At 40.6% G+C, this 27458-nt stretch overlaps 1 protein-coding gene across 1 annotated transcript in view; it reads right to left on the bottom strand.

Annotated features, from left to right (window-relative positions):
* The window catches only part of HYDIN (HYDIN axonemal central pair apparatus protein), a 433808-nt gene that overhangs the window by 133098 nt on the left and 273252 nt on the right, over nt 1-27458 (bottom strand). Inside the window, exons 25-29 of the mRNA XM_067720656.1 lie at nt 6305-6442; nt 5564-5645; nt 3831-3950; nt 3378-3587; nt 1030-1167 (exon numbers count right to left, since the gene is read on the bottom strand). Coding sequence (XP_067576757.1) covers nt 1030-1167; nt 3378-3587; nt 3831-3950; nt 5564-5645; nt 6305-6442 — 688 coding nt within the window. The remainder of the gene's footprint in view (nt 1-1029; nt 1168-3377; nt 3588-3830; nt 3951-5563; nt 5646-6304; nt 6443-27458) is intronic.

Raw genomic sequence — 27458 nt, 5'->3', positions numbered from 1 at the left:
TATGCAAAGTTAACTTCCTTTTTTCAATCTATAATTTTCTTTAAAATTATGAGATGGAGCTAAAGGTATACTGAGGCAAATGTGTACTCACATTTTTTCATTATTAATTAAGAAAGAAAGAAAAGTAGGCATTCAACTTAGAAAGAACATAAAAGTAAAATTCAAAAGAATATCTAAGACAAATTGGAAAAAGAAGAATTAAAAGGGAGTTGACTTAATAGACATTAAGATGTGTTTTAAAGCTGTAACACTTAAAATAGTATATTATGGATGTAGGTACTGGCAAACAGATCAATAAAGAACAGAGAAACTAGCAATAGACCCAAATATATGTGATAATTTAGGGGAAGAATAGACTCTATCATCCAAGATGACAGCACTTTTATCTGTGGATTGTAAGATGATGAACAATTATAATTTCATTCTTTATCCTTTTTCATATCTTTCAATTTTTCTATAACAATTATGTATTATTTTCATGATGAGATGAACTCGACAAAAATTCCTTAAAACTGTTAGATTAACATAATATGTACAAGGAACCATCTCTTCCATTTGCTTCTAAAACCAATATGGCTCACTGCAGTCTACTGGTGTTTTCACTACTGCTAACAAAAAGCTGCTTTTATTTGTTGTAGTCAGAGTAGAGCAGGCCCTCGGCTTCAAGGAATTACAAGGGAAGTGTGAAGACATAAGTGGAAATAAACTATTCTTATAATCATGAAAAAAAAATCCATGGGATTGTATATCTTGTTCATTGTTTAACCCCTGGTGCCTGAACAGTGCCTGGCTAATGGAGGACACACTAAATAGTTGTTTAATGAATGAAGGAAGGGCTTGGATATATTTATTTTTCTTGTCTCTGAGAGCTTGTTAGTTTTAATTAAAAAAAAAAAATCACACCCATAATCCAGGCAGTGAATGTTTAGCACAATCTCAGCTCCTGGGGTGTGGCTTGCAGGTTTGGGTTTGGGCCCCTCCTACCATCATCAGGTGGCCGTCATGGGTTGGGGGGGATGGGCTACTTACTGAGAGAGGCTGGATGAGTGGCACTCCAGGCAGAAGGTTGTCTGGCGAAGACTGGGGGTCAGTCAGAACGCTGAACTCAAAGCCAACTTTCCCAGTGTTCTTGAGTGTGATTTCACTCTCTGTGACATGGTCGAACAGCTTGAGAGGAGAAGAAGGAGAAGAGTGACTCCTCTGTCACCCACCCTCTGGGATGCTGCTGTCATCCTGACAAAGGCAGGGAGACAAGCATGTCTCACAGACACGGATTTCGTTTTCCATGAGGTAGATGCTGGCCAATCCACATTTCAGTATCACAACCAGGTGCCTACTGGGCGGGAGGAGCACTAGACCCTGGAGACTGGCTCTGTCTTAGGTCTTCTAACAACTAATTTAGTTTAGTACGGCTGTGGGGTGAGCATTTCACCTTCCTGAACCTCTGATTTCTTCCCCACAAAGAACTCATATTAGAGGATCTTAAAGTAAGCTTTTTTATATTACGAAGATTTGCTTTCTTAGATAAGATTTGAGTTCAGAATTTTCTAGAATGAATTTTTCTATTTTTATGGAGAGACAGGGGAGTAATAGGCCAGCCATATTCTTTTTCCTGAGATTTTGCTAACATAATTCAGAGGGTCCAATAACCACAAACTGAAGCCACTTCGGGGGCTCTTAGGACAAACTAGGGGAAGAACTAGTTGCTACAAAGGAAGCACTCTGAGCTGAGCCAAAACCAATTGCCCAGAAGACCCTGGAGATAAGGAGTGAAAGAAAATTCTATTTGGTCAAAGTAACGCACAAGGTGTCAATAGGTGTTAGGTGAATTTGATTTTAGGCACAATCTTTAACCTGTAAACATATATGTACACACACAATTCAGTAATAATACTGAATAATAAAAAAAAATTAATTCAGTGGCTATATAATGGGGGGTCTAATTCCCATTCATATTTGGTAGGAGATATGGTATCTGAATACATAACACAAATTCTAATTGGGGAGAGAAGTTGTACAGACATGGAATTAACTGACAATTATTCCAAAGCAAGATTTAGAAAGTACATCATATTATGGCAAAGACTCTAAGTGCCAAGAGAATATAGTGTAAGAGGAAGAGAACTGAGGGATGGAGTTGAGCTGGGTCTTACAGTATGTGTGACTTTGGAGTTGACAGAGCAGAGGATGAGATAGATAATATAATAGGAAAAATGGAAGCAGAAAGGGCTGGGCTGCATTAGGGCCAGTGGGTAAACCAGCTTGGCCATAAATGTATGAGCAGTTTATAATGGGAAATTATGAGAAACAAAGTTTAATATGTAAGGAGCATCAGTTAATAGAGGGGTTTAGGCCACCCTTACTCAGGTGGAGGAAACTGGCTCTGATCCACAGTGACTCATGATTGAAGGCCTTCTCTGACTCAGGCACAGTACTGACCAGACACTTTACTTAGGTAACCATAACCATCTGGTGAAATAGGAATTGCTGCCCCAATCCCGTTTTAGAGATGAGGGATACTGAGACTTGGAGAGGTTAGGTTATGTGCCCAAGGTCATAGTCAGTAGGGAGTAAAAGCAGGATAACATCGCAGTTCTTCTGACTACAAAACAATACCCTTTTCTCTATGCAATCATTTTTGCTCTTTTCCCAAGGTAATTTTGGGAAATCTACCTGGCAATGATATTTAGATCAGTTTTTGATAGAAGCCAGAAATGCACTGTAATCCCTTGCTTCCATGGGTCCGTGGACCAGCAGCATCAACATCACCTGGAAGCTTGTCAGAAAGGCGGACTCTCAGGCTCCACCCTGGACCTACTGAATCAGAATCTGCACTTGAACAAGATTCCCAGGTGATTTGTATGCACATCACAGCTTGAGAAGAACTGCTGTAATAATTTAGGCATGGCTTGAGATCCCGCAGTGTGATAATCGCAGTGGTGATGGGAAGGGAAAACCAACTCAGAGGAATTATGCTTGATGAATTAGCAAACCCCGGGCCTGTAAGGATGTGGGGAGCTGAAGGGCAGAATGCAGTGGAAAATTCCTTGGAGTTCGTAAACTCAAGGGACTGAGAAGGGAGTAGTCCTATTGAAAGAAACAAAGAGGGTGGAATGGGCTTTTGGACTGAGAATAAAGATGCAAATTTTAGTGTCTAACATGCAGAATTTGAGGAGACAATGAGAAAAGCAAGTGAAAATGTCTGGCAAATGGTTGGCAGTGGGGGGATGATCAGGCTTAGGAAGCAGCTTAGGGGTCAGGGATAGGGGTGATGGTGAGACTATGCTGACTGGGGTTCCAGGAGAGATGAGGGCACAAAGACTATGACCGATGTTTAAGGCAAACCCAGAAAATCTCCTCCCAATGGCTGGCAATACCTGTAATCCACAGTTAATGTCCTTGGTGTCAAAGGAATAGTTGACCAGGGAGGCCTCTCCCCTTAGTATTATCTCATAGGTGGGCCCTCCATCCACTTCACACAGAGCTTTAGCCTGTGCAATGATGTCACAGTGTCCATAGAAGGTGAATGATATCTGGTGGCTACTGTGTGGCCGCAGCACTCCATAGAGAGGCAAAATATCAAACACCTGCAGAGAAAGTCATTCCATATGAGAGTCTGCAAAGGGCAAGCTAAAGTTCAGCCAATTTACAGATTGATTCCTGACTTTACCTTGTTTGACTCCATGAAAGGTGACTAGCCTAGCACCCTGAAAATACATGATGATAAGGCAGTAACAGTGCTCGGGCAAATTTAAATTTCTAACTTGGGGCAGGGGTTCAGTAAGAAGAATTGTATCAGATGACTCTAGGGCTCATGAGGTGTTACTTACTTCTTCTATCCCAATGGAAAACATTTCATCCCGTTTAAAGATCCATGGCGGTTCCTGAAACTCCGCCTGACTCTGGTTTGTGTCTATTCTTTCTGTTTCAGCAGAGTTCATTTTTAATCCCTGGGAATTAGAAGTGTGAGGAAAAACTTGCAAACATTCATAATTTGTCATCAACGTGCTCCTCCCCCTAGCTGATAGAAAAATGAAGTATGTTGTATATATTTTTTAAATAGCACTTTTTTTTTCCCCTACGGAGATAACTGGGGAGGTGTCCAAGATGTATGTACAAGGATGTTTACTTCAGTGTTTTCTGTAATAGCAAAACTTTGGAAGTAAACTAAATACCTATCACTAGGGGATCACTTTAAGTGAAGTGTGTGTGGTACTGCTATCCATGGAGGAGGATGCAGTGTATATTTATAAACCAGGGATGATGTGCACAACATATTACTGAGTAAAAAGGCAGTTCCACTTATGTAATATTACACAGGCCTATGTACCACACCTGCAAGTGTGAGTGTGCATAAATTCACTCAGAGATCTGCATATGCAAATAGAGATATCTAGGAGGTTATTTGCTGAAATTTTTCTATGAATGGTGGGATTTTGAGAATTTTTGCTTTCATGTTTCTGTATTCTTGAATTTTCTATGACATCTTTCAAAATATATACAAAAGAAAAGAATTAACATTTAAAAGACAAGTGTTTTATATGCACACACATACTTATTCTAAAAAATGTGGAAAATACAGAAAGCTTCAAAGGAAGAAATACAAATCCATCATCAGATTATTCTGCAGATATAACTGTGTGTGTGTATAGTGTGAGTATATATATTTGTATTCTGATTTTTTCAGTTAACATTATAGCATGAATGATACCTTCCCATATGACTAAATATTCTTTACAAGCATCATTTAAAATACTTTAAAAAACAGAACATGTAGTATTTTTTACTTAATATATCAGAGATTGCTCCAAATCAGTAAAGAGAGAACTTTTTCATTTTCTAAAATGCATTTCATAGTACTGCCTTGTGCAGATGCAATTTAGTTTATCTGACCAATCTCCTACTGGGGGAATTAAGTCGTTTCTAATTTTTCTTGCTTTTACCAACAAAGCTGCAGTGTACAAGGGTAGTTACACGTCTTTATGTAAACATAAAGGTGTATCTGGAGAATAATATTTTAGCAGAGGAATTGTGCATTTTAAATTTTGATACACCTGCCAGATTGCATGTCAGAGAGGCTACACCAATTCATACTCCTACCTACGAAGTGTGAAAATGCTTGCTTTCCCCGACTCTGCCAATATTGAGACAAACCTTATTTAAAAGATTGCATATTATCATGGACATACAGTAATTTTCCTAATTTTTTGCTATTTCTAAACTGTTTTAACACACACCTTTGTACATACATCTTTGTATTTCTGATGATTTCCTTAGGTCATCATTCTAGAAGGAGAATTTAAGAGTATGAATTTGTAAACTCTCTCAATCTACTCTTTGTTTTTACTGTGGAAGACAGTTCTCCTTTTGTAGCCTCTATCTAGGGGCTGGGAAGAGCACAAGATCGCCAAGGTTAGAGGTAAATGGCTTTTCCATTACAGAGAAAATCTATTTGCTGAGGTGTCTGGGTTCTCACTGAGGTGTTGGTTCTGTCGGTGTTTGGTTGGGAAGGAACCCGGATAAAGATGTGCAGCCCACCCACCCCAGGGAAAGGAAACCATACATCTGAGACCGCCATGATGGACACCTGTGCTTTTTTGGTCTCTCTTTCTTCAGATCCAACTTCTTCATCCACAAGGATAGTCCTGGGGAGTTCAATGAAATGTGGAGAATCACTCATTTGGCAAGCATCACAACACAGTTTTCAGCTGCATGATGGCCCTGTCTTCCTCTCCCTTCTACGGCGCCCCAAAGAATAAGTGGGGTTCTCATTCTAGGGACACGTTTCTCAAGGGTCAGCTGGTCAGTGCTCTGTTACTACCTGCCCCCAAACATGCAGTCTAGGGCATCAAACTCGTCCATTTTCCATAGGCCCCAACCCTTCTTTTCCTGGGCTATCAAGCCCTTGTCTGACTTACAGAAAGTTCTCAGAAGCTCTGGCAGTTCTTCAGACAACTTGGGTGTGTCCCCAAGGCCGGAACATTTTATTGTGAGCATACAACACATGGCCAATTGTCATATCCTTTTCTGCTTTCTACCCTTGACCTGACCCTGGCTTGGCAGATGGAGAGGGCAACATGATCAGAAGGGCTCAGTCCCTCAGGACTCAGGAGGCTATGATTCCCTGAGAGCAGAGATGACTTTCAACTCTGTATCCCAGATGCCCCCTCCAGGGCCTAACACAGAGAAGGCACTCATTAAACTGCTGGAAGAATACATGAAAGACGAGTTTGAGAATGTAAGTCAGTGTAGAGAAAAGAATGCTATTTAAAGAAATCCATTCTGGCTTTGCCTTTGCACTTACTTAACAAAATCACTCAGATCCATCTCAGGGGACTCTATTGCTGGGACTGCTGCCAAGCTGACAGATGCCGAGGTTACTGGGATGGATTCCACCTGGGACAGGGGGGCACTGTAGGGCTTCCTTGGCCACATCACAAACCTACAGAGGCATGGGGATGGAGGGAAAGAGTCACATCAGCTGTTGCAAGTCAGTGCCAGGGTAGGCTCTTGGTTTCTAAGGCCAAACTCCAAATCCTAGACGAGGCCGGTTGAGAAGGGACTGCCCTACACCCTCTCTTGGATTTACCTTCTTCAAATCATAACTGAGGTTTCAGTTTTTCCAAAAGTTTGCTGACCACCCCCTCCCAGTCTGGGTCCAGTGTCTTTCCTCTGAGAACCCACGGCCACCGGGTTTCTCCTCTCACACTTGTTTTTCCCCTTCCTGCTAGACTGCGAGCCCCCTGAGGACTTGTATCTAATACGCCATCTAACACAGTGCCTGGCCTGCAGGGGGCACTCAGCATGGCTAGGAAAGAATGAGTCACCAGGGCTCCTGCTCCCAGATAACCAGAAAGCAGGATGAGGATGCGAGGCACTCACTCTCGGGGCCTGTTAGTGAGGGCTCAGCCTTTGTGGGACCCTGCCTCCCATCATGCTTGCTCTGGGTGCCTGGACTGCTCCACCCTGGTCCTGGCCCTGCGTTTGCTTTGCTGCCACTCCAATTCTCAGAGCAGAGGGCCGAGGGGGAAATTGGTGACTGCACCAGCTGGTGCTGAAGCCCTTATGTCCAGGTTTCACTGAATTGACGTCATAAAGGCCAAAGTGGTGGGGTCGCCCCCATTCTTCCTGTTTCCCCAGGGTGCATGTGGCTTTTTTAGGGACTCCTCCCCTCCCCCATCTTAGGCCCCTTATATTAATTTCAACCCAATTTCACTTCGATACATTCTTGCCCCACATGCTCTCTACTTTTTCTCAGAGGCTCAGCAGAAATGTTACCTATTATATGAAGGTCCCACCACCCTCTCCCATCTTCCCATTTGAAGAACTTTCTCCTCCCTCTGAAGTTTCACAGCATTTCATGTGCACATCTTTTAGGATACTGTCCACTGTCTACCACGTACCTGAGTACCACTACCAGGCATTCGACGACCAACTTCATGAGTTCTGCCCTGTTGAGTATCACTTAATAAATCTATTTTATTGAGGTATAATTAACATACACTCATTTTAAGCATACAGTTTGATGAGTTTTTGCAAATACATATATACCAGTGTAACCACTACCATATTAATATACAGAACACTTAAAAAGTTTATCATCAGGCTTCCCTGATGGCACAGTGGTTAAGAGTCTATCTGACAATGCAGGGGACATGGGTTCGAGCCCTTGCCCAGGAAGATCCCACATGCCATGGAGCAACTAAGCCTGAGCATGACAACTACTGAGCCTGCACTCTAGAGCTCGCGAGCCAAAACTACTGAGCCCACGTGCCACAACTACTGAAGCCTGGGTTCCTGGAGCCCGTGCTCCGCAACAAGAGAAGCCACCGTGATGAGAAGCCTGCGCACTGCAACGAAGAGTAGCCCCCACTCGCCACAACTAGAGAAAGTCCGCATGCAGCAACAAAGACCTAACGCAGCCAAAAATAAATAAATAAAAAACATTAAAAAAAAGAGAAATGTATTTGAAAAAAAAAGTTTATCATCTTAAAAAGTTCCCTTGTAGCTGGAGGAATCAGACTCCCTGACTTCAGACTATACTACAAAGCTACAGTAATCAAGACAATATGGTACTGGCACAAAAACAGAAACAAAGATCAATGGAACAGGATAGAGAGCCCAGAGAGAAACCCAGGCACCTATGGTCAACTAATCTATGACAAAGGAGGCAAGGATATACAATGGAGAAAAGACAGTCTCTTCAATAAGTGGTGCTGGGAAAACTGGACAACTACATGTATAAGAATGAAATTAGAACACTCCCTAACACCATACACAAAAATAAACTCAAAATGGATTAGAGACCTAAATGTTAGACTGGGCACTATAAAACTCTTAGAGGAAAACACAGGAAGAACACTCTTTGACATAAATCACAGCAAAATCTTTTTTGATCCACCTCCTAGAGTAATGGAAATAAAATCAAAAATTAACAAATGGGACCTAATGAAACTTCAAAGCTTTTTGCACAGCAAAGGAAACCATAAACAAGACGAAAAGACAGCCCTCAGAATGGGAGAAAATATTTGGAAACGGATCAACGGACAAAGGATTAATCTCCAAAATATATAAACAGCTCATGCAGCTCAATATTAAAAAAACAAACAACCCAATCAAAAAATGGGCAGCAGACCTAAATAGACATTTCTCCAAAGAAGGCATACAGATGGCCAAGAGGCACATGAAAAGCTGCTCAACATCACTAATTGTTAGAGAAATGCAAATCAAAACTACAATGAGGTATCACCTCACACCAGTTAGAATGGGCATCATCAGAAAATCTACAAACAACAAATGCTGGAGAGGGTGTGGAGAAAAGGGAACCCTCTTGCACTGTTGGTGGGAATGTAAATTGATACAGCCACTATGGAAAACAGTATGGAGGTTCCTTAAAAAACTAAAAATAGAATTACCGTATGATCCAGCAATCCCACTACTGGGCATATACCCAGAGAAAACTATAATTCAAAAAGACACATGCACCCCAATGTTCATTGCAGCACTATTTACAATAGCCAGGTCATGGAAGCAACCTGAATGCCCATCGACAGACGAATGGATAAAGAAGATGTGGTACATAGATACAATGGAATATTACTCAGCCATAAAAAGGAACAAAACTGGGTCATTTGTAGAGAGGCGGATGCATCTAGAGTCTGTCATACAGAGTGAAGTAAGTCAGAAAGAGAAAAACAAATATTGTATATTAATGCATATATGTGGAATCTAGAAAAATGGTACAGATGAACTGGTTTGCAGGGCAGAAATAGAGACACAGATGTAGAGAACAAACGTATGGACACCAAGGGGGGAAAGCAGTGGGGGGTGGGGGTGGTGGTGTGATGAATTGGACTATTGGGATTGACATGTATACACTGATGTGTATAAAATTGATGACTAATAAGAACCTGCTGTATAAAAAATTAAATTAGATTAAAAAAATAAAATGCACACACACACACAAAAGTTCCCTTGTGCCCCTACCAGTCAATTCCTCCCCCTCCCCCACCCCTAGCTCCAGACGAACACTCATCTGCTTTCTATCACTATAGATTAAGCTATGCCTACAGTTTCATATAAGTGGAATCCTAAATATGTACTCTTTTGTGTCTGACTTCTTTTGCTCAGCATTTTTGAGAATCATCTATATTGTAGCAAGGAGTAGTAGCCTCTTCTCTTTTTTTTTTTTAACACTGAGCAGTATTCCAGAGTATGGATGATGACTAGCGTGTTTAACTATCTTCTTGTTGATGGACACCTTGGCTTTTTCCAGCTTTTAATAACATGAATAAAGTTGCTAAGAACAATTGTGTAGAAGTTTGTGTGGACATATGTTTTCATTCCTCTTAGGTAAATTCTGAGGAAGGGAAATGCTGGATTGTATAGTATTTGTATAACATTATAGGAAACTGCCAGTTTTCCAAAGTGGCTTTACACCAATTTACACTACCACCCACAGTGATGAGAGCTCCGGCTGGTCCACATCCTCACCCACACTTGGTATTCAGTCTTTTAAATTATAACTATTCAAATGATTATGTAGTGATAGCACATTGTGGTGTTAATCAGTAGGCTTACTTTAAAGGAAAATTTTATATCATTACTATAAGTTAAAAACCAATTTTATCTACCATATTTAGGAAAATCAATATGATGGGGAAAATTAATGTTACTATTTTCTCGCCTGGTGAAGACTCTGCGCTGACTCCCGCTTGCTCTTTTTAAGAAGTGAGATCAGTTCAGATTCCCCTTGGGGAATCACTGGGCTAGCACCGTCTAAGAACTGTGAGCTCTTGGAGGGCAGGGTCCAAGGTATTCCCTCTTTACAGCTCACATAGGACAGGGTCTTATAAATAGGGCATGAGCTCAATATCTGAGCATCTGATTGAATGGATGGATGGATGGTTGAATGAGAACAGGTAAGCAGCATGCAGGGTAATTTGGCTATTCTGCACCTCCACCTCCACCCCATCCCCACCTGGGATGGCCTCAGAGAAGAGTAGAAAAGCTCTTTTCATCTTCTTGCACAAACTTCCATTTGTCTTCTTCCAGGTCAGGTGCCTCTAGTTCACATTATCTTAGGCTGAAATCACACCATTCTGGGCAGAGGACACAGGGGCTGGGTGCTGGGAAGCTCATTAAAGATTCCTGAACCTCATCCTTGGGTAAATTCTGATTTGGCAGGTCTCAAGTAGGGCCCAGGAGTTAGGTTTTTAACAGTCTTCCCAGGTAATTCTACTGTACAGCCAAATTTAGGACCCGCCATGGGTAGGAAGGGCCAGAGGACGGCTAAGGGCTGAAGCTGCTAATTAATCTGGGGCATTCACTCAGCCTTACCAGCTAGGGACCGAGAAGATCAGCAGAGGATGATTCGGAGCACTTATTAAATCACCCCAGGGCAGCAGAGACACCTGGGGAGACTCTGCCAGATCACTGCCCCACATAACTGCACTCTCATCCAACACTTGCACCCCCCTGGGATGTTGTGCTGAATGAAAAAAAAAAAGCAAATGGGGAATATCTGGAAAAGGAAAAATACGAAGCTGTAGAGTGTCTTCAGACCTGAGGAAAAACAACACCTCAGCTGACAATGACACCTGGACAATGGGGAAGCGAGAGGTCTTTTGGAAGCAAAGGAGACCAGTAAAGCAGCCCAGCTGCTAATAGGCGGCAGACAGAGAAACCTTCACCATAACGAAGGCTTTAACTTATCAGTAAAATGGAAAACCTGCTCCAAAGAATTGAAATAGAATGTTGGTAGAGTTTTTTGGATCAGATTTTATTTTACTCTCAGGAACAGATGATTACTTTCCTGTTATGCTAACCCAAACGGGATTAGATTCGGTTATTTTTAAAAGAATGCATAGCAAACAAGGAAAATCAATACTGCTCCAGTTCCAGAGCTGCCCATATCAGAATCACAGGAGGAACCAGCAAAGAAACCCTCCCTTAAGCTGTGACAGAACTGCGTGAATGTCAGACACACTGCCCATCAGCCACACTGGTTTGGGCTCAGCAGTTTCCCTCCCCATAGTTTATTTTCAATTCTTGGGTAAGGATCAATACAATCTTTTGTGTTAAAAATTAAAAGAAGTCCACCACTCTTGTTTCCGGGTCTCCCTTCACTGGAAGCAGTGTTGCATCAAAATAAAACCCCAAAGAACAGGCTTGTGTTCCAGTTAATGTTGTGTGTTGTGTTTCAGACCACACTTGGAGATGGAATGGTGTATGTCGCACATCTGCTGAATTCTCTGCAGTGCAGCCAAGGTCTCAAAAAAAGGTGGGGGCAGCCTTGTAGTAAACATTTTTAATTCGTTGATTCATTGCACCTGGATTCTGGGAATATCCATACAGAGGGTGCAAATGGCCACTGGCTGGATAAAAAGGTCCTTCAGGTATGTTTTGTTTGGCTCATATGTTGTTTAATATTTTTTTGAAATTACTGACAGCAGCAGATGCTGTTGGTGCACAGACTAGGTCCCCTTCACTAAGACGACGCACCCATCCCCTAGGTGCTGTGGGTGTTGGCTGCACCTTTCTCTGGAGCACTGCCCTGGCTCAGCAGGAGCTGCCTCACCCACCCTGAGCTGCCTGGGAGCTGTTTTTCGCCCCCCTACAGTCTGAGTAACTTGAGTCTCAGCTACTCCGTGTGTCCCACCAACTTCCACCTCAGCACGGGTGGCCAGTTGGAAGCATTCTGGGACATAATAAAGGGCTAAGGCAGGCTGTCTTCCATGTGTGTATGTCTGCAGTTCGCTCCTCCTGTTCATGTGGCAGAGCTGGAACGTGCTGATGGGGAAGGCGCTGAGCCAGTCCCATCTGTTTCATCTGTCATTTGCTTCCCGAAGTGGGAAGATCAGCAAGTGTAAGACCACAAATATGGAAAAGTGGCTGGAACTTTGTGTTTGTGCTCAGAGAGGCTCAAGCATTTGCCTACTTTTAACATGATTTAAAGTGATGATTATAATCTGCCCCCTTTAGAAGCGGGAACTGGGGGGCCTATCTAATCTGGAGGAGGCTTATGATGTGTAGAGTCAGAGGAAGGGAGGGAGGGAAAGCGGTAGAGAGAGAGGGGTTTGAGAAAATTAGAGAAGCAGAGGTTAGACAGCTGAGAGGAAGAATGGCAATGTAAAAAACCACCTGATAAGGTCTAACAGGTAAAGACGTGTGGTTTGCTGAACGTGGCACACAGATTAAACATTAAAAGCAATGGAAGTAGGGGGTGTAACTGTAGGAGAAAATATCTCGACAATGAAATCGGTCATACTGAATAGCACACATTCATAACCTTGAACTGCTGAAACTCAAACTGAACCTCTGAACCATGCTAAGACCCCTGATAGGAGACCAGTAGCTGCTGTGGGTCATTTTCTCATTTTGATATCCAAATAGGGGGAGGCTGGGGAGCAGGAGGCTTGACCTTGAAGGGCCTTGTAAGCCTCACTAAGGAGTTGGCTTTATCCTCAGGAAAATGGAGAGTCTTCCCAGAGGTTTTAAATGGGGAAGGGAAATGATCTGAAAAGTTCACTTGGGCTGCAGAAGGGAGCATGGATTAGAAGGGGACAACCCTAGAATGACCAAAACTCTGAACCATGCTGTAAACAGCGATGGAAAGCATAACCTAATGGGATGCTCTGTTTTTTTATGATTTTTTAAAAAATAAAAATCAGCAAGCCCACATAGAAAACAGTGTTAGAAATCCAGAAAAAAGATAATGGCAGCCTTGGTCAAGGAGGTCAAAGGGGAGATGGAGATGGAGTGGGAAGTTCCAGTGCATATTAGCAGGTGGAATGGCAGGACCATGGCCCTGGGGTGAGGAGCCCATCCTGAGAGACGACAGCCCGAGGTCTATCCCCATCTACTGCCACCTCCCCAGCCTGTCCATGAGCAAGGTTGGGTGGCTGGCTAGCCAGAAGGGATGGAAATAAGAGAACAGTGGAGCAGAGAGTAGGGGTCACCACAATCACTCGGGCACCTATGCTCCCCCTACATTTGCTGTTTGTGCCTGTCAACCTCCCGTGCCCAATGCCAGCAGGAAGAGGTGTGCGAAAACAGTAAAAATAAAGTGGCAGGAGGAGGATGGGCACCTCTCCTGTCCCCGTGGCTGCTAGGCCCCTGTCCTGCCACGCCTGCCTCCACCGCTGGATAGCCCTGACTGCCACCCACCACTTCTCTAGTCTTCTTCTTCTCCATCCTCCTCCTCTCCCTCATCACTGTCAACATCACTGTCAACACCATCATCTGCTTCCGTTTGGCACGCACATGCTTCCTCACATGGAAAGCAGCCTGCCTTAGCTCTTTATTATATCCCAGAATGCTTCCAACTGGCCACCCGTACTGCAAGTTGGTGGGACATAACTGAGCAGCTGAGACTCAAGTTACTCAGACTGTAGGGGGGTGAAAACCGTATTTTTAAAGGTTCTCAAAAGGAGATGCAGTTGGAGCTTTTAGAACAATAGTTCTCACTGCAGCTGTCCATTGGAACCACCTGTGGAACTTTAAGAACCACTTCCCAACGTCCAAAACTGTAAGAAATAAATGTTTACTGTTTTAAGCCACCCAGTCTCTGGTATTTGTTATAGCCGTCCGAACAGACTGAGACAGGCCCTAATAAAGTAACTGCAGCCAACAATTCTTCATCACTTACTCTCTACCAGGTATTATATTAAGCACTTACTAAGGACTGCCTAGTTAAATCTTCACCACAGCTTGATGAGGTAGGTCCTATGATGGTCTCAGTCTTCAGATGACAAAACTCAGAAAGCAAGTAAGTGGCTGAGCTAAGTTAGCCTGGCTCCAAATCTCATGCTCTTAACAGCTTTACTGGACAGTCTACCTGGTCAACAAGAGAAGCCTTCTCCTTGGTTACTTCATGCCATGCCATGCCAAAGGCAGTGACTCAAAAAGTAGTTTTTTCTCATCCTAAAAGTAACTGGAAGCCGCAACATAAGGAACATACAATGTATTTTCTAGAAGCTTTCTTTGTTAGAAAAGGGGCCCATCCTGATTGTATCTAGATAAGGAAAAGCAAGACATAGTTGACCTTGTCCCTCAAGTGACTTCCTACAGAGAGTTTTGCTGCAAGGTGAGTAGTAGAGGGATGTGCCCAGAATTTACCTCGAAGCTCTCCAGAGGGATTTCTGTGAGAAACGACCACTTCTATAAAAGTTCCAGAAGGTGTCTCCACTGCTACATGCTCTTAGAAAGGCTGCCGAACAGGTGGGCTGTGAAATCTCCCTTATAATCAGCTTCAAAGCTCTTCAGAAATATTTTCAACACAGGACAGTTTTTAAAGTCAATTTCTTTCAATGTCTGGCCTTCAGTAGACAGAGCTAGCTTTGGGGGGGGGGTTAATTAATACAAACATGTGGATAAATCAGATCACTATACAAAGCAAGCAGACATCATCCTAACTCAGGTTCAGATATGCACTGATAACTTTCCACTGATTTCCTTAGAAGCCAGCTTAGTTCACAGTGAATATCTAAAAGCCTGATGCCCTCCACTGAATTTTGAGACATTGGGAAGATGCCTTAAAAAGAATGAATCTTATAATAAGGTAACTAGAGTTCTATAATAACATAAAAGCTGTATAAGAAGTTTTATAACACTCAAAATTGAAATGAAAAACAGCCCAATTCATTTCTCTAGGGGGTAACAAATATCTCAGGAAATTGGACTAAACTGAACTGCAAACAGAAGCAGACTACGTGATCCCTAACATGGTGATCACTTTTTTTTTTTGTGGTACGTGGGCCTCTCACTGTTGTGGCCTCTCCTGTTGCAGAGCACAGGCTCCGTACGCGCAGGCTCAGCGGCCATGGCTCACGGGCCCAGCCGCTCAGCGGCATATGGGATCTTCCCGGACCGGGGCACGAACCCGTGTCCCCTGCATCGGCAGGCGGACTCTCAACCACTGCGCCACCAGGGAAGCCCATGGTGATCACTTTTAAGTTAAATATGAAGAGAGTGAAAGGTCTCCCTCTTCTTGGATTTAAGTCACTTGAAGGCTCACTACAAAGACAGGAACTTGTTTCTGGAAGCTCAGACTTGAGACATGGTGTGCAGCCCTCCCATTAGTCCCAGAGGCTAATCTGATCCCCTGGTCAGATAAATTAGCTGGCCTATCACAGCAGGAGAGGAGATTCTAGATGGATGGGCTATGGGAGGCCTGGGTGATGGAGGGCCTGGGGGGCTTCCAGGGGCATCAGCATGGAGGATAAGCAGGTCTGCTGGGGGTCAACTTCACACTGTTCTCTTTCATAAGGGGCTTCAAATTTACCATAATGTTACATTTATAATGGGGGTGATAAGACGTGGATGTTCAATTCATTATTATTCTTAAGCTATGCACATGTGTTATACACACTTTTGCCTGCATGATGTAATTTCACAACAAAACAAGAGTGGATGTCAAGGAACACTGTGGAGTGAGAAAGGGCCTCAATTCGGTAATGAAATCATCACTGAACTTCCAGAGAGGCAGTTTCAGCTAAGTGAGGGGCCAAAAGCCAGCTTAAGTCAAATTAGGGAGTGAGAGGGGTGACTAGTGTATTGCTTTCTTCTGTTTCCTTGTACAGAGATGGTGATGATGCAAGAGGATTAAGAGAAGGGCTATCAAAGATGTGGAGCACTTGTACCGAGGGCAAAGGTCTAGAGAGCTTATATCCCAAAAGATATATATATATATTTTTTCCTTTTTCTCTCTTTGTGAGTGTGTATGTGTATGCTTCTGTGTGTGATTTTGTCTCTATACCTTTGCTTTTACCATTTGTTCTAGGGTTACCATTTGTTCTAGGGTTACCATTCGTTCTAGGGTTCTGTCTGTCCTTTTTTTCTTTTTTCTTTTTTTTTTTTTAAGTATAGTTCTTAGCACTTGTTATCATTGGTGGATTTGTTTTTTGGTTTGGTTGCTCTTTTCTTTCTTTTTTTAATTACTTTTAAATTTTTAACAATTTTTAATTTTAATAACTTTATACCCTTCCTCCTTCCTTCCTCCATCCCTCCCTCCCTCCTTCCCTCCCTCCCTTCCTCTCCCCCTCTCTCTCAGTCTCTCTCTCCCCACCCCCGCTCTCTCTTTCTTTCTCCCTTTTCTTCTGAGCCATGTGTCTGACAGGGTCTTGGTGCTCTGGCTGGTGTCTGGCCTGTGCCTCTGAGGTGGGAGAGCTGAGTTCAGGATATTGGTCCACAAGAGACCTCCTGGCTCCACGTAATATCAAATGACAAAAGCTCGCCTAGAGATCTCCATCTCAATGCTAAGACCCAGCTCCACTGAATGACCAGCAAGCTACAGTGCCGGACACCCTATGCCAAACAACTAGAAGGACAGGAACACAAGACCACCCATTAGCAGAGAGGCTGCCTAAAATCATAATAAGGGCACAGACATCAAAAACAAACCACTGGATGTGGTCCTCCCCCCAGAAAGACAAGATCCATCCTCACCCACCAGAACACAGGGACCAGTCCCTTCCACCAGGAAGCCTACAAAACCCACTGAACCACCCTTACCCACTGGTGGCAGACACCTAAAACAATGAGAACTATGAACCTGCAGCCTATGAAAAGAAGACCCCAAACACAGTAAGTTAAGCAAAATGAGAAGACAGAGAAACACACAGCAGGTGAAGGAGCAAGGTAAAAACCCACCAGACCAAACAAATGAAGAGGAAATAGCCAGTCTACCTGAAAAAGAATTTTGTAATGATAGTAATGATAGAGTAATGATATCTAATGATAGAGTAATGATATCATTACAGAGTAATGATAGTAAAGATGATCCAAAATCTTGGAAATAGAATGGAGAAAATATAAGAAATGTTTAACAAGGACCTAGAAGAATTAAAGAGCAAACAAACAATGATGAACAATACAATAAATGAAACTAAAAAGTCCCTAGAAGGAATCAATAGCAGAATAACTGAGGCAGAAGAACAGATAAGGACCTGGAAGATAAAATAGTGGAAATAACTACCACAGATCAGAAAAAAGAAAAAAGAATGAAAAGAATTGAGGACAGTCTCAGAGACCTCTGGGACAACATTAAATGCAGCAACATTCGAATTATAGGGGTCGCAGAAGAAGAAGAGAAAAAGCAAGGGAGTGAGAAAATACTTGAAGAGATTAGAGTTGAAAACTTCCCTAATATGGGAAAGGAACTAGTCAATCAAGTCCTAGAAGCACAGAGAGTCCCATACAGGATAAATCCAAGGAGGAACACACCAAGACACATGTTAATCAAACTACCAAAAATTAAATACAAAGAAAAAATGTTAAAAGCAGCAAGGGAAAAGCAACAAATAACATACAAGGGAATCCCCATAAGGTTAATGGCTGATCGATCTTTCAGCAGAAACTCTGTGCGCCAGAAGGGAGTGGCAGGACATATTTAAAGTGATGAAAGGGAAAAACCTACAACCAAGATCACTCTACCCAGCAAGGATCTCATTCAGATTCAACGGAGAACTTAAAACCTTTACAGATAAGCAAAAGCTAAGAGAATTCAGCACCACCAAACCAGCTTTACAATAAATGTTGAAGAAACTTCTCTAGGCAGGAAACACAAGAGAAGGAAAACACCTACAACAACAAACCCAAAACAATTAAGAAAATGGTAATAGGAACACACATATTGATAACTACTGTAAATGTAAATGGATTAAATGCTCCAACCTAAAGACATAGACTGGCTGAACGGATACAAAAACAAGACCCATATATATGCTGTCTACAAGAGACCCACATCAGACCTAGGGACACATACAGACTGAAAGTGAGGGGATGGAAAGAGATATTCCATGCAAATGGAAATCAAAAGAAAGCTGGAGCAGAAATTCTCATATCAAACAAAATAGACTTTAAAATAAAGACTATTACAAGAGACAAAGAAGGACACTACAAAATGATCAAGGGATCAATCCAAGAAGAAGATATAACAATTGTAAACATTTATGCACCACCCAACATAGGAGCACCTCAATACATAAGGCAAATGCTAACAGCCACAAAAGGGGAAATCGACAGTAATACAGTAATAGTAGGGGACTTTAACACCCCACTTTCACCAATGGACAGATCATCCAAAGTGAAAATAAATAAGGAAAATAAAGCTTTAAATGATACATTAAACAAGATGGACTTAACTGATATTTATAGGACATTCCATCCAAGAACAACAGTGTACACTTTCTTGTCAAGTGCTTATGGACCATTCTCCAGGATAGATCACATCTTGGGTCACATATCATGCCTCCGTAAATTTAAGAAAATTGAAATTGTATCAAGTATCTTTTCCAACCACAACACTATGAGACTAGATATCAATTACAGGAAATAATCTGTGAAAAATACAAACACATGGAGGCTAAACAATACACTACTAAAATAACCAAGAGATCACTGAAGAAATCAAAGATGAAATAAAAAAATACCCAGAAACAAATGACAATGAAAACACGACAACCCAAAACCTATGGGATGCAGCAAAAGCAGTTCTAAGAGGGAAGTTTATAGCAATACAATCCTACCTGAAGAAACAAGAAACATCTTAAATAAACAACCTAACCTTACACCTAAAGCAATTAGAGAAAGAAAAACCCAAAGTTAGCAGAAGGAAAGAAATCATAAAGATCAGATCAGAAATAAATGAAAAAGAAATGAAGGAAACAATAGCTAAGATCAATAAAACAAAAAGCTGGTTTTTTGAGAAGATAAAACAAAATTGATAAACCATTACCGGACTCATCAAGAAAAAAAGGGAGAAGACTCAAATCAACAGAATTAGAAATGAAAAAGGAGAAGTAATAACTGACACTGCGGAAATACAAAGGATCATGAGAGACTACTACAAGCAACTCTATGCCAATAAAATGGACAACCTGGAAGAAATGGACAAATTCTTAGAAAAGCACAACCTTCCGAGACTGAACCAGGAAGAAATAGAAAATATAAGCAGACCAATCACAAGCACTGAAATTGAAACTGCGATTAAAAATCTTCCACCAAACAAAAACCCAGGACCACATGGCTTCACAGGAGAATTCTAAACATGAAAACATTCAGAGAAGAGCTAACATCTATCCTTCTCAAACTCTTCCAAAATATAGCAGAGGGAGGAACACTCCCAAACTCATTCTATGAGGCCACCATCACCCTGATACCAAACCAGACAAAGACGTCACATAAAAAGAAAACTACAGGCCAGTAACACTGATGAATAAAGATGCAAAAATCCTCAACAAAATACTAGCAAACAGAATCCAACAACACATGAAAAGGATCATACACCATGATCAAGTGGGGTTTATTCCAGGAATGCAAGGATTCTTCAATATACGCAAATCGATCAATGTGATACACCATATTAACAAATTGAGGAATAAAAACCACACGATCATCTCAACAGATGCAGAGAAAGCTTTCGACAAAATTCAACACCCATTTATGATGAAAACCCTCCAGAAAGTGGGCAAAGAGGGAACTTACCTCAACATAATAAAGGCCATATATGACAAACCCACAGCCAACATCATTCTCAATGGTGAAAAACTGAGACCATTTCCACTAAGATCAGGAACAAGACAAGGTTACCCACTCTCACCACTATTATTCAACATAGTTTTGGAAGTTTTAGCCACAGCAATCAGAGAAGAAAAAGAAATAAAAGGAATCCAAATCGGAAAAGAAGAAGTAAAGCTGTCACTATTTGCAGATGACATGATACTATACATAGAGAATCCTAAAGATGCTACCAGAAAACTACTAGAGCTAATCAATGAATCTGGTAAAGTAGCAGGATACAAAATGAATGCACAGAAATCTCTTGCATTCCTATACACTAATGATGAAAAATATGAAAGAGAAATTAAGGAAACACTCCCATTTACCACTGCAACAAAAAGAATAAAAAAGCCAGGAATAAACCTACCTAAGGAGGGTAAAGACCTGTACTCAGAAAACTATAAGATACTGATGAAAGAAATTAAAGATGATACAAACAGATGGAGAGATATATCATGTTCTTGGATTGGAAAAATCAACATTCTGAAAATGACTATATTACCCAAAGCAATGTACAGATTCAGAGCAATTCCTATCAAACTACCAATGGCATTTTTCACAGAACTAGAACAAAAAATTTCACAATTTGTATGGAAACACAAATGACCCCGAATAGCCAAAGCAATCTTGAGAAAGAAAAACGGAGCTGGAGGATTCAGGCTCCCAGACTTCAGACTATACTACAAAGCTATAGTAATCAAGACAGTATGGTACCGGCACAAAAACAGGAATATAGATCAATGGAACAGGATAGAAAGCCCAAAGACAAACGCATGCACATACAGTCACCTTATTTTTTTAATTAAAAAAAATTTTTTTTCTGCGGTACGTGGGCCTCTCACTGTTGTGGCCTCTCCTGTTGTGCAGCACAGGCTCTGGACGCGCAGGCCCAGCGACCATGGCTCACGGGCCCAGCCGCTCCGCGGCACGTGGGATCTTCCCAGACCAGGGCACAAACCCATGTCCCCTGCATCGGCAGGCGGACTCCCAACCACTGCGCCACCAGGGAAGCCCAAGTCACGTTATTTTTGATAAAGGAGGCAAGAATATGCAATGGAGAAGACAGCCTCTTCAATAAGTGGTGCTGGGAAAACTGGACAGTTACATGTGAAAGAATGAAATTAGAACACTCCCTAAAACCATACACAAAAATAAACTCAAAATGGATCAAAGACCTAAATGTAAGGCCAGACACTATCAAACTCTTAGAGGAAAACATAGGCAGAACATTCCATGACATAAATCACAGCATGATCCTTTTGGACCCACCTCCTAGAGAGATGGAAATAAAAACAAACATAAACAAATGGGATCTAATGAAATGTAAAAGCTTTTGCACAGCAAAGGAAAACATAAACAAGATGAAAAGATAAGCCTCAGAATGGGAGAAAATATTTGCAAATGAAGCAACTGGCAAAGGATTAATCTCCAAAATTTACAAGCAGCTCATGAAGCTCAATATCAAACAAATAAACAACCCAATCCAAAAATGGGCAGAAGACCTAAATAGACATTTCTCCAGAGAAGATATATAGATTGCCAACAAACACACGAAAGGATGCTCAACATCACTAATCATCAGAGAAATGCAAAGCAAAACTACAATGAGGTATCACCTCCCACCAGTCAGAATGGCCATCATCAAAAAATCTACAAACAATAAATCCTGGATTGGGTGTGGAGAAAAGGGAACCCTCTTGCACTGCTGGTGGGAATGTAAATTGATAGAGCCACTATGGAGAACAGTATGGAGGTTCCTTAAAAAAACTAAAAATAGAACTACCATACGATCCAGCAATCGCCCTACTGGGCATATACCCTGAGAAAATCATAATTCAAAAAGAGTCATGTACCACAATGTTCATTGTAGCTCTATTTACAATAGCCAGGACATGGAAGCAACCTAAGTGTCCATCGACAGATGAATGGATAAAGAAGATGTGGCATATATATACAATGGAATATTACTCAGCCATAAAAAGGAACAAAACTGAGTTATTTGTAGTGAGGTGGACGGACTTAGAGTCTGTCATACAGAGTGAAGTAAGTCAGAAAGAGAGAAACAAATACTGTATGCTAAAACATACATATGGAATCAAAAAAAAAAAAGGTTCTGAAGAACCTAGGGGGAGGACAGGAATAAAGATGCAGACGTAGAGAATGCACTTGAGGACACAAGGAGGGGGAAGGGTGAGCTGGGAAAAAGTGAGAGAGTGGCATGGACATATATACACTACCAAATGTAAAACAGATAGCTAGTGGGAAGCAGCCACATAGCACAGGGATATCAGCTCAATGCTTTGTGAGCACCTAAAAGGGTGGGATAGGGAGGGTGGGAGCGAGAGGCAGGAGCGAGGAGATATGGGGATATATGTATATGTATAATTGATTCACTTTGTTATAAAGCAGAAACTAACAGACCATTGTAAAGCAATTATACTCCAATAAAGCTATTAAAAAAGAAATGGGCAGAATACCTGAATAGACGTTTTTCCAACGAAGACATGCAGATGGCCAACAGGCAGATGAGAAGATGCTCAACATCACTAATCATTAGGGAAATTCAAATCAAAACCACAATGAGATATCACCTCACACCTGTCAGAATGGTTATCATTAAAAAAGAACACAAATAACAAATGTTGCAAAGGATGTGAAGAAAAGGGAACCTTCAAATACTGTTGGTGGGAACATAAATTGGTGCAGCCACTGCGAAAAACAGTATGGAGGTTTCTCAAGAAATTAAAAATAGAACTATCATATGACCCAGCAATTCCATTCTTGGGTATATATAGAAAAAAACCCCATTAACTTGAAAAGATACATGCATCCCAATGTTCATAGCAGCATTATTTATAACTGCCAAGATATGGAAGCAACCTAAGTATCCATCAACAGATTATTGGATAAAGAAGATGTGGTATATGTGTACAATGGAATATTACTCAGCAATAGAAAAAGAAGGAAATTTTGCTATTTTCAACAACATGGATGGACTTGGAGAACATTATGCTACATGAAATAAGTCACACAGAGAAAGACAAATGCTGTATGACATCACATATGTGGAATGTAAAGAATACAACAAACTAGTGAATATAACAAAAAAGAAACAGACTCACAGATGCACAGAACAAATTAGTGGTTACCAGTGGGAAGAGGGGAGAGGGGAGGGGCAATATTGGGGTAGGGGATTAAGAGGTAGAAACTATTATGCTATAAAATAAGAATAAAAAATAACAAAAATAAGAAACTGTTACAAAATAAGCTAAAAGGATATATTGTACAACATGGAAAATATAGCTAATATTTTATAATAACTATAAATGGAGTATAACCTTTAAAATTGTGAATCACTATATTATACACCTGTAACTTACACAATAATGTACATCAACTATACTCCAATAAAAAATAAGTAATATAAAAAAAAGAATTTGTGTAAGTTTGGAATAATTATTTGTTCCTTGAATACTTGGAAAAACTTGCCTTTGTCTATCAGAACTAGTGTTTTATTATAGAAGGACTTGAAGCTATTTATTCAATTTCTTCAGTGATTAAAAGACCATTTGGATTTTTTTTAAACATCTTTATTGGAGTATAATTGCTTTACAATGGTGTGTTACTTTCTGCTTTATAACAAAGTGAATCAGCTATACATATACATATATCCCCATATCTCTTCCCTCTTACATCTCCCTCCCTCCCACCCTCCCTAACCCACCCCTCTAGGTGGTCACAAAGCACCAAGCTGATCTCCCTGTGCTATGCAGTCGCTTCCCACTAGCTATCGGTTTTACATTTGGTAGTGTATATATGTCCATGCCACTTGGGATAAAGATGCAGACCTACTAGAGAATGGACTTGAGGACACGGGGAGGGGGAAGGGTAAGCTGGGATTTCTTTTTTTTTTTTAAGTTAGTTTTGGTAAGTTGTATTTTTCTAAGATTTTATTCGTTTTATCCAATTTTTCAAATTTTTGCCATAAAGTTACTCATGAAAATTTCATCTTTTTAATATCTGCTGCAAGTGTAGTTATATAACTGTATTCCTAGTAATGGTTGTGTCTTTTTTTTTTTTCTTTATCAGTCTTGCCTGAATTTGTTGATTTTATTAATAGTCTCTTCAAATAGTCAACTCCTGGCTTTGTTGATTCTTTGTATTTTATTTAATTTTCTCTTTCATTAATTTCTGGTCATACATTCAATATTTCCTTCTGTCTATTTTCTTTGGCTATATTTGTTTATTTACTTACCCAACTTTTATAGCTGTGAAGGTTCAACTCAATTTTCAGCCTCCTTTCTTCTGTAACATAAGCATCTAAAGTAGGGCTTGTCAATGATAGCGCTATCAATATTTCGAATGGATAATTCTTTGTTGTTGGGGGCTGTCCTGTGTATTGAAAAATACTTAGTAGCATCCCTGGCCTCTACCCACTAGAAGCCAGTAGCTCCCCCTGGTTATGATGATGCTGATGCTGATAATAATAATAATAATAATAATAATAATAATAATGTCTCCAGACATTGCCAAATGTCCCCTGGGGGGCAAAATTGCCTTCAGTTGGGAACCACTGACTTAAGACTACAGATTTTCATTTAAGTCCACTTTAGCTTCTGCTGAGAAAACTGGACAGCTACATGTAAAAGACTGAAATTAGAACATTCTCTAACACCATACTCAAAAATAAACTCAAAACGGATCAAAGACCTAAATGTAAGGCCAGACACTATAAAACTCTTAGAAGAAAACATAGGCAGGACACACTCTCTGACATAAATCACAGCAATATCTTTTTGCACACACCTCCTAGAGTAATGAAAATAAAAACAAAAGTAAACAAATGGGAGCTTGTTAAACTTAAAAGCTTCTGCACAACAAAGGAAACCATAAACAAAACGAAAAGACAACCCACAGAATGGGAGAAAATATTTGACAACAAAGTGACCAACAAGGGATTAATCTCCAAAATATACAAACAGCTCATGCTGTTTGTATGTCAAAAAAACAAACAATCCAACCAAAACATGGGCAGGAGATCTAAATAGACATTTCTCCAAAGAAGACATACAGATGGCCAAAAAAAGCACATGAAAAGGTGCTCAACATCACTAACTAGTAGAGAAATGCAAATCAAAACTACAGTGAGGTATCATCTCACACCAGTCAGAATGGTCATTATCAAAAAGTCTACAAACAATAAATGCTGGAGACGGTGTGGAGGAAAGGGAACCCTCCTACACTGTTGGTGGGAATGTAAATTGGTACAACCACTATGGAGAACAGTATGGAGGTTCCTTAAAAAACTAAAAATAGAACTACTGAACTTCCCTGGTGTACAGTGGTTAAGAATCCGCCTGCCAATGCAGGGGGCACGGGTTCAACCCCTGGTCCAGGAAGATTCCACATGCCACGGAGCAACTAAGCCCCGTGCACCACAACTACTGAGCCTGTGCTCTAGAGCCCGTGAGCCACAAATGCTGAGCCCACATGCCACAACTACTGAAGCCTGCACACCTAAAGCCTGCGCTCCACAACAAGAGAAGCCACCGCAATGAGAAGCCCGCACACCGCAACAAAGAGTAGCCGACGCTCGCCGCAACTAGAAAGCCTGTGTGTAGCAACGAAGACCCAGCACAGCCAAAAATAAATAAATTTATTTTAAAAAAAAAGTATATGCCAATAGACGATTATAAAATTACCAAATAAATTCATAACTAAAAATAAATAAATAAAAATAGAACTACTATATGATACAGCAGTCCCACTCCTAGGCATATATCTGGAGAAAACCATATTTCGAAAAGATACATGCACCCCAATGTTCATTGCAGCACTACTTACAACAGCCAAGACATGGAAGCAACCTAAATATCCATCAACAGAGGAATGGATAAAGAAGATGTGGTACATATATACAATGGAATACTACTCAGCCATAAAAAAGAACAAAATAATGCCATTTGCAACAACATGGATGGACCCAGAGATTATCATACTAAGTGAAGTCAGACAGAGAAAGACATATCATATGATATCACTCATATGTGGAATCTAATTTTAAAAAATGATACAAATGAACTCATTTACAAAACAGAAATAGACTTACAGATATTGAAACCAAACTTACGGCTACCAAAGGGGAAGCATGGGGTGGTGGGGGGGAGGGATAAACCAGGAGCTTGGGATTAACATACACAAACTAGTATACATAAGATAGATAACCAACGAGGACCTGCTGTATAGCACAGGAAACTCTACTCAATATTTTGTGATAGCCTATATGAGAAAAGAATCTGAAAAAGAATGAAAATATGTATATGTATAACGGAATCACTTTGCTGTATACCTGAAATTAACACAACATTGTAAATCAACTATAATCCAATAAAAATTTTTAGAAGTCCACTTCAGCTTCACTACCACTGATTTTTTTCATCATCATTCAATCTTAAGTATTTCCTAATTTTCATTGTGATTTTTTTCACCCATAGGTTATTCAGAAGTGTATTTTAAAATGTCTATGTTCTTCTTGTTTGTTTTTAAATATATATTTGTTATTGATTTCTAACATAACAGATTTGCTTTAAGCCCTAGTATATGGTAATTTTTCATAAGTGTTCCATAGGGCTGGAAGAGTATTTTCTTAATGGGGTGTTCTACATATATTATATGGAGCCTGTTAATTGTGTTCGAATTGTCTGTAGGAGAGCTGTCCAACAGAACTTTCTACAGTGACTGACATGGCCTATATCTGTGCTGTTCAATACAACAGCCACAAGCCACACGTGGTTACTGGGCACTTAAAATATGGCTAGTGTGACTAAGGAGCTACATTTTTAATTTAAAAAGTTAAAAAAAAAATTAAATAGCTACATGAGGTTTGGTGGCTACTACATGCGGCAATGTAAGCTATATAGTCTTGCTGATTTTCTGTCTGCTCGAGAGAGTGTTATTAAAGATAGGGGATTTGATTTGCTTTATGTATTTTGAAGTTATGTTTTGAGATGTATGAAGTTTAGGATTATTATATCTTTCTGGTGAACTGACCTAGTAACCTTCTTGATCTCTGGTAATGCTTTTTTGTTTTAAAGTCCATTTTTGGTTACTGGGGGGAAAGGTGGGAGAGGGATAAGCTGGGAGACTGGGATTGACATACACGCACTACTATATAGAAAACAGAGAACTAATAAGGACCTGCTGTATAGCACAGGGATCTCTACTCAGTACTCTGTAATAACCTATATGGGAAAAGAATCTAAAAAAAGTGTATAAATAAATATATATATATATGTATGTATATGTATAACTGATTCACTTTGCTGTACAGCAGAAAATAACACAACATTGTAAATCAACTATACTCCGATAAAAAATTTTTAAAAATGAAGTCTATT

Source organism: Pseudorca crassidens, chromosome 20 (genome assembly GCF_039906515.1).
Source record: "Pseudorca crassidens isolate mPseCra1 chromosome 20, mPseCra1.hap1, whole genome shotgun sequence".
Classification (NCBI taxonomy): Eukaryota; Metazoa; Chordata; class Mammalia; order Artiodactyla; family Delphinidae; genus Pseudorca; species Pseudorca crassidens.
The sequence above is the reverse complement of the archived record's forward strand: the minus strand, read 5'-3'. Positions and strand labels throughout refer to the sequence as shown.